The sequence below is a fragment of the Hipposideros armiger genome, unplaced genomic scaffold (assembly GCF_001890085.2).
Source record: "Hipposideros armiger isolate ML-2016 unplaced genomic scaffold, ASM189008v1 scaffold_330, whole genome shotgun sequence".
Taxonomy (NCBI): Eukaryota; Metazoa; Chordata; class Mammalia; order Chiroptera; family Hipposideridae; genus Hipposideros; species Hipposideros armiger.
The window spans coordinates 1863105-1872231 of NW_017731680.1; the positions used below are offsets into that span (position 1 = coordinate 1863105).

Below are 9127 nucleotides of genomic sequence, written 5' to 3' on the forward strand. Positions count from 1 at the left end.
TTGAATCTTTTCTTAAAGAATATGTCACTGTATATTAAAGTATATTTATACTGATCTCTATTTTTTACATTTGATGCTGTTGCTTCTATTCAACCCTTTGATGCCTGCCTTTTGGAGAACACTCTGGAGAACCAAGAAAGGGCAGTGGGAAGGGAAAATATTTGGGATGTGTGTTTTGAGAAATTAGCTGCTGTCATGGGGAGGTGTTCTTTGGTGAATGCTCAAGATCTCCAAGAAAGAATATTACTTTGTAGTAAGTTATATAAATGTCTAACCACTATGCTGTACACTGAAATTACTATAATATTGAATGTCAACTGTAATTGGAAAAAAAAAAGATTACTTTGTAAAGATAAATACCTGACACCAGGCTATATATCATAAATGAATACAGTAGAATCCCAAAAGGAAGCAAGTTATAATGAACTGGAGAGTATTTTGCTTGTATTTTTTGGCTTATTTGTAGCATTTTTGATGTGTTAGTTAATGATGAAACATCAACTGAAGCTATACAATCAGGTTGTTAACTTTCAGGTTTTGCCAGGTAATTCTCCTATAGGTGGGTCTTCGGAGAGTATCCTTTTCCTTTTACATCTGGCAAAACACAATTCCAGTTTTGTACAAAGGGAACAAGCAGGATATATGGTTAATTTAAAGAGCAATATTTTGTGTATTATGACATTAATGTATATCATATTGAAGGTTTTACTTATTTTGTTTTTTAACTTTCTCTTGATTACAGGTTTCTCTTGATAAAGGGGACAGAAAAGACAGGGATTTGCATGAAGACCTATGGTTTGAGTTATCTGATGAGACCCTTTGTAACTGGATGATGTTTGTACGTCCAGCCCAGAATCACCTGGAGCAGAACCTGGTGGCTTATCAATATGGCCACCATGTGTATTATACAACAATAAAGAATGTAGAACCCAAGCAGGAACTTAAGGTATGGCGCTGCATCAGTGGGGCCTCTGCTAGAAATCATGCTTGTTTAATGCTTTTCCTACTTTTTTTCCCCTGAAGTGGGATTCTTACAAAAATGGTCCTTTCCTTGTAATTCATTTACCTGTTGAATGCCTGCTATGTACCGTACACTTATAATAGCCCTATAAGTAAAGCAGAATGAAAAATGTATAACTTTTGGGCATATCAAAGGCCTACGTGAAGGCATTACGCCCAGGGGTAAGGAATAGTTGTTTTTTTTTGTTTTGTTTTGTTTTTTTATATTCATANGGAAACTAAAGCCCACATGTGTAGTGAGGTTGTGGATGTCCAAGCATAGTCTAGCTATAATTGTACTTGTATTCTGGAAAGAGTTGGGTTACTGGTTTCGGTACAAGGTTCCTTGTGTCAAAGCAAATCCATGTACATGTGGCTTTTGAAAAGGCGGTCAGTCTTAGTTGAGCTATATATTTTTTTCCTCTCACACATTCTAAAAAGTAGGGCTATGTATTTTTTCATCTTTTCTATCCAGATTGGTAATGACCAACTAAGGGAAGTCTTCCAATCCAATTGGTAATGTAACTATTTTTCTCTCCTCTAATGCTGCCTGCTCAGTTGGAGCTGCAGGTAGGTTTGTTTCCTGTGTTTCACGTATCAGAATGTTATTTAAGTGTTTGCCTTACCTGCTGTTCTTTGCAACCTATACTTAGTAAATCCTGGTGAAGACTACAGTTTGGTTGCTACAGTAAATGCAAATTAGTTAATGAATAATGATCATTTATTTTCAAATAGATCAGTGAGTAAATCGTGGGCTGCAGATTCCTCATATACAAAATGAAGGGCAGGACTAAGTGATCTCCAAGGTCCATTCCAGCTCTGAAACTGTTGGAATGACTTATAGAATAGTATTGAATTCTAACTATATATTCAGCACTGTGCTAGATACACAATAGAATTTTCACTTAAGTCCTGTCCTCTAGGAGCTTACAATCTAATGTAAGGTGGTTTACAGTAAAGTGCTAAATTTAAAAGTGTAGCCTATAATTGCCATCGGAACTTGGAAGAGTGAAAAGCCAAAAAAAGGTGGAGTCAGGGAATAGTTCATAGGTGAAGTGAGGCTTAAACTGGTCTTTGAAAAACAGGCATGAAGAAAGCCAACCATTTCAGAGGAGGACAGCCATAGGATCAAGGCTGAGACACAGGAATGTGCTTGGTATGGTTATGGGACAGTACACATACTGGCTTGACCCTGGGATGGGGTGCCAGGTGAAGGACAGTGGTGAGTGAGATATGATAGGCAGGGCTAGCTCACCAAAGGCCTGGAAAGCTGGGCATAATATAGGCCAGAGAAAAGTTGTTTAAAAAAAGAAAGCCATCAAACAAACACGACTGATTTCCTTTTAGTGACAGGATCAAAGTAATAGGAAAATTGATCAACAAGTTTGATATTAAAGCTATTAATATCAAACTTTAGAAACATTTAGTGTTCTTTGTCTGCAAAATATCTGTTGTCTCAGAATNTGGGTTAAATGAATGCATGTTAAAACATGCATATGCTATTTGAGGTAACTGACTTTATCTGCTTTCTGGAACCTGAGTATTTCAAATGTTGGGCAATGATCTTAAACTGCTGTAGCACTCATGCTCTGTAAACACACAATATTGTTTCATTATAGAGTTTAAGAAGTTCTCAGACTTAGATGTACACCTAAAAAAAGATGTTTCTGTGACTAGCAGCAGAGTTCCTTTAGATGCCTAAAGGGATTGATGTCATTTCCCAAAGGGCCAAATATATTTTCACAAACTAATCTTCGTTGCATACCTAATGCTCAGCAGTCTTTTAAGGTGTAGAGGAAGTATGTGATGTCATCCCCGTCCTTACAGAACTTAGGATAATAATAATCATCTATTACTAACATTAAGCACTTACTAAATGCCAGACACTCTACTACTGGCCTCATAAACGTATTGTTTCATTTAGTCTTCACAACAGTCTATAAAGTACAGATTTGTTACTATGTCCATTTTACAGATATAGAAACTGCGGTTCAGAGAACTTTATTAACTTACTAAGTAGTGGGCCAGGATTTTAATTCAAATGTGATTCGAAAGCTCCTGCTCTACTTCCCTGAGGTGCAGTTGCAGCGGCAGGATGGACTCACATGAAAATGCACACTAATTGAAAAGTAGATGGTGTTTGGCAATGGATGCAAAGCTCTCGGGGATTGCTAATGTGTGAGATGTCAGAATCAAGATTCTAAAAGATCTTGGCAGACTGGAAGAACAGAAGAAGTAATAAAATGAAATTTACTGGAGATAAATGCAAAATCCCCTCCATTTAAGTAAAAATCAGCTATTTAAGCCCCGAGGAGGAGAAAAATGTTTTAATAGCATTCTATGAGAAAAAAGGACTCAGGGATTTTAGTTATCTGCGGATTCAAAATGGGTCAGCAGTAGAACAGTGGCCATAATAAGTGGGAATGCAAGCTGATGCTATCTTCATAAAGATATGGAATCTACTGAGGACTAAATGAAGATAATAGAATGGTGAGAGATCTGGAAGTTTGGCCATGTGAGAAATGATTGAATAAATAAGGGCTTTTTGATCTTGAAATACTTGCAGAACTGCCTTCATCTGGCAGAAGAGTTAGATTTTTGCTATCTAGCTTGAGAGGGGAGTCATAAGTCCTGACCAATGCATAGAACATACATACGTACAGGGAGATCTTAACTCCACAGAAACCATCATTGAACTATTCCGAAATGATTGGGCTGCCTTGTGAAGTGATGAAATGTGGAAGCTCAGGCTGAATGATGTTGTAGAGTGGGATTCTATGACTCCAAGTGAGATCAGAGAAGAGGAAAATCAGGGAGGACTAAAGCAGTCGGAGATGGTTCATGGAGAAATTGGAGCATGATACTGGGTTTAGAAGATTGGCGTGGGAGGAGCATTCTAGGTGAGGAAAACAACATATAGGAAGATAAAGATAAAGGGAGCAGGCATTAAAAAAACCTTGCTTTATTGAATGGGAAGGGGACATGGCTTGAGTATGACTTAGGGTGCTAACTGGGCAGGAGAAATAAGAGTGGATAAAAGGAATTAGGGGTGGTATATAACCCATGATATATTTTTTTGGAGGTCAGAGAACTCTTTAAGGTTTTCTGCCAGTGTATTTGGTTAAGGTAGCCTTAACCCTATGCATGACTCAAACTTTATCTTCTTTGCAAAAGACTAACTTCAACATGATGAAACAAATAGGCATCTCTTTCATTCTTAAACACCTCAGCCTCTCTGTGTAAAAGGAAAATTGTTAACCACGGAATTTTACCAACTGTACTTAGTTTTAACAGTGAGGTGGTTGAAGATAGGTCAAATCATTGTCTACGCTATGTTATGGCCTCCCTGGCAAGGCTGGAGGGACTCCCACCCCAAATTGAGTTCAGATGTTGAGACTAATGATACTACACATGAACCAAGAGGGTATGAAAGGGTTTGTTACCTACATACCTGAAGCCGCTGGGGAGACTGGGCAGGCAGGCCTCTTAACCACCCTGGCGGTAATCCCGAGTGTGGCTCGGGGTTAATTTTCACTGCCAGAAGTGGTAACCCCGAGTCACACTCGGGATTACACCGCAGTGTCCCAGAGAAGTCCCTTACCTGCTCCCTGNTGTGGGATCCGAACTAAGGCCCTCTGGTGTCCCAAGCCAGCTCTTAACCAATGCACCACTCAGCCGGCCCATAACTTGCTATCTTTAGTGCCTAGCATAGTACGTGACACATAGTAGACAAAAATGGTTGTTAGTAACTGTGAAAAGAAATTTGAGACAATTAGGAAAATTTGAACTTTGACTAGATTTAATAATACTGAAGCAACTATCAGGTTGTTTTTTTTTTGTGTGTGTGTGTGTGTGTGTGTAATAATGGTATTGTGGATATATACATACATATATCTGTATTGTATATGTATGTATATATATTCCTTATGTTTTAGAGATACAAACTGAAATATTTATAGATGAAATGATGTCTGGGATTTATTTCAAAATAATCTAATTGGGTATGTGTGGGAGGAAGTAGTGGGGATATAGATGGAATAAAATTGGCCATGAGTTGACAGTATTGAAATTATGTAATAGTTATGTTGGCCTCATTATGATAGTCTCTACATTTGCCTAGATTCAGAATTTTCCATAATAAAGAATCTTCTAAAACAAACTGGAAAAATATATAAATTTTGTTAAATTGTTAAATAGTTGAGTGAAAGAATATAGCATGATCTGATTCATTTTATACGTATCTCACACACATCTTCTAAAAGAGGTTTTAATGACACTTTCTGAATCCCTTTTATTAAGGAATTTTTTTGTGTTAGAAATCCATTAAAGGGGATACAATTTATTTGGTGTTTACTGGGCATGTTATGGAACAGTTGAATTAGAAATTTGTTCTGACCTTCTAGGAGCTTATAGTAAAAGTAAAAAGTTGTTTTGAATCTTAGAAAGCCACATTTCTTGGAAGGAGTCTGAGGTACAGCAAGGAGAGGGAGGAAAGAATGGAATTTTGTCTCTAGGAACATGCTGTAAGGCGTAGTATGTTCTGTCCTGTCTGCATTTCTCACATCACTTAAGAGATGTGCTCCTGCTTTCTAATTTTTTAGTAGCAAAATGTTGTCAGTACTTTGACCCTTTATAGCTCTTTTTAAAAAAATAATTTAAGACATCTCTTCGAGCTATATAGATAGCAAAGATGAGAAATTTAGAAAGTGTATATTAGCAAAACAAGTGTTTCCATTAGAAAAAAAACAGTCAGGAAATGTAATAAAGTGAGAGGAAATCAAGATTTGGGGCTAATCAGGATTATTTACGGAAATATTTGTTATAGAGTATTATGTAACCATGATGATGTATAACCCAATCTCTTGTCCCCAGAACAAGAGGCAGAGGAAGGGGACGAGGCAAGAGGCGATTTGGCCCAGGTCGACGGCCAGGGCGTCCTCCAAAATTTATCCGCTTGGAAATAACCAGTGAAAATGGGGAGAAGTGTGATGATGGGACACAGGTACTGGGACGGATGGGAAAGCACTACTTCTTAGACGCTGTCTTAGAGGACTTAACAGAACTATTATTGGATTTAAATACAAATATCCTTCAGAGGTTGGCAGCCCTGTCATGTCAGTGCTTTGCTGCCTGTTAATTAAAGTGTGACTAGAGAAAGGCAAAAAAAGGAAATGTATTTTCAAATATTACTTACAACAAAACCTAACTTTGCTGCCCTAAAGATTTGAAACTGTCTGGAGATATTATTGGGGGACTCTGTTTAATTAGTCTAAATAATTAAAATTATAATGTTCCACAAGAGTCCTGTCACAGTGTTTTCCTCATGAAGTGATCTGAAATAGCTCATACTTTTTACATTCTGTGGATAGTTAACTAATTAACTTGCCCAGAAGGAGAATATTTTTTCTGAACATTGTGTCTCTAGCTATGTAAAAAATAAGCAGCCGTACTAAACCTTAACCGACCATCCTAGCACTAATCTCTATCTAGGTAGGGAAATAATTCCTGGTTTATTGTAATTTCAGGACTTGCTACATTTTTCCCCCAAGGAGCAGTTTGATGAGGCTGAACCAGCTCCTCTGAATGGGCTGGANTTTTTTTTTAGAGCTACACATCGCTAATTCTAGGATCAAATGACAATGAAATATTTATATTTCTTTCATGGGTGCTGGAAAATAGTATTTAACATAATGAAAACCTCTAAATACTAAATTAGAGCCTAGATCAAAAGATGATCCCTATCTAGATTTAATCATCTCTGGGGACATAGCAAGGCAGACATTGACTTTGTTTTTAATGTAAATGTTACCAAAGTATAATCTCCACACAGAAAAGTGTACAAATTATAAGTACACAGCTCGATGAATTTTCACAAGGGAACATACCTGTGTAACCTGTACTCAGGTCAAGAAACAGAACATGATCACTACCCCAGAAGTCCCTTTGTGCTATCTTCCAATTCCTCCTCGCTCCCAAGCATAATGACTCCTGACTTCCATACCACAGATATGATATGCTGTGACTGAACTTTATATAAATAGAATTGTGATATGTACACTTATGGCGGGTGGGAACCTTTTGCTCAGCATTGTGTTTGTGAGATTCATCCATATTGTTGTGTGTTATTGTAACTTGTTCATTCTCATTGCTATTTGGTATTCTATTGTACAAATGTACCGCAATTCATGTATCTGTTTTACTGTAGATGGAAATTTGTACTGTACAATGTAATTCTTACACTAACTACCTGGAGTTAGGTCACATTTCACAGGTGAAGGGCAGAGTCTTCTACAAAACTTGTCACCTCAGACACCAGCCGCCACTTCTGGGGTTCCTGTGCAATCTGCACTTCTGACCAACTAGCCACAATTTAGGGAGTTCACACTATCCCCTTAGGTTTGGTAATACCCTAGAATGACTCACAAAATTCAGAAAAGTTCTCTACTTATGATTACGCATCAGAACCAGCAAAGTGAAGAGACACTTAGGATAAAGCTTGGGAGGGTCCCAAATGTGAAGCTTCCATGTCCTTAGGCCATGTCGCCTCCCTGGCATGTGTGATTGATGCATGATTACCAACCAGGGAAGCTCACCTGAACTTTGGTATCCAGAGTTTTTATTGAGGTATCACTACATAAGCTTGATTGATTGAATCATTGGCCCTGTGATTGAACTTACTTTCCAATTCCTGNTTTGTGATGGAGTGATTAAAGATGGGGTTACTTAACATGATTTATACAAGCTAAAGAAGAATTAGTTGGGAAATAGGAGCTCTTATAAAATGAAATTCACATGTATGGCCAGATTTCTTTTCTTTTTCTAAATAATTTATTTTGCCTAAAATGTTTTATGTACAGACTTCTGATTTCAGGAATATATTTTTTGTGAATAAGTCTCTGTTGGAATTTGGGTAAACATTAACTCTTAATGACACAATGAAAGTTCTGCTGTGATTTGTTTTTTATTTTAAGCTATGTTAGGCACGGCCAAAAGAGGGGGTCAACATACTCTCAAGCTTCCTGATATGTATGAAAAATAGGAGAGAAATGATTGTACCAGTCTAGAGTCGCACAGTGCCTCACTGTGGTCAAAGTGAGAATAGGTACCTGTCTAGGGGGAAACAAAGAGCTAGACGTTGTTCAAAAGCTTTACAAAACCTGTGTCTTTGAAACCATCAACCAGATAATACATAAACCCCAAAGAAAATATGCAAAAGGAGATTTATATCTTGCATCATCTTGCCATATAAATTCTTGACAGGATAAAACTGGAGTGAACACTTATTAACTGTGGAGGGGAGATTATTTTCTCTTTTAAAACAGTAGATAAAAACTATATAGAGGTAAAGACAGAAACATTTAAATAAGGATGCAATAGTGCAGTATAATAAACAACAAAAATGACAGATAAAAAGGGAAGCAACAGAATGGGGAAAATATTTGTAATACATGTTAAAAGGTGTAAGTATAAAAACAGAGAGAGAGTTGTACATCTCTAATCTCACTACATACAGATGGACAAATGAACAAATGACAGGAATAGACTTTATTTGGATGAGGAATCAAATAGTAAAGAAATATTAAAAAATGTTTTCAATATTGATCATTTAAAAACCTTAAAACCACTATGTATTACTATTTTTGTTAATTAAAATTAGCAAAAATAAATGGGTACACTACAATGAATGTGAGAGTTTTAAAAAATAGGGACATTCATTACAGAATTGCAATATTTTGTAGAATATTTCTGGCAGCATATGGCAAAAATATTCTTGGCTGAGTGAACCCAATCCTTAACAGTTAGTCTGAGGAAATAATTATTAATGAAGATAAAGCTAGATACATTAGAATTTGGTAATGTCATAGCTTACTGCCTCTCAGATAACAATGGCTTTAAGATGCACCATTATTTTATGCACCATTAAGGAAAAAAATGCTGCCAGTTAAACTGTATTACGTATGTGCTTTTTTTAATCAACAAAATAGTTATTTTATACTTAATGTAGGAGCTATTTTAGGCTTAGACATAATTTTAAAATCATATCACGTGCACACATAAAAAAAGTACACATAGGCAAAATAATTTGGTTAAAGTGTTAACTGCTTTGTGTGCAGTCTGACTTTTTTAC

General features: G+C 36.7%; 1 protein-coding gene across 1 annotated transcript in view; it reads left to right on the forward strand.

The window, feature by feature from the left end:
• Positions 1-9127, forward strand: part of PRDM10 (PR/SET domain 10) — a 90979-nt gene that overhangs the window by 57512 nt on the left and 24340 nt on the right. The window contains exons 4-6 of the mRNA XM_019660792.1: positions 743-962; positions 5853-6001; positions 6525-6586. Of these exons, the coding sequence (XP_019516337.1) occupies positions 743-962; positions 5853-6001; positions 6525-6586 (431 nt within the window). The remainder of the gene's footprint in view (positions 1-742; positions 963-5852; positions 6002-6524; positions 6587-9127) is intronic.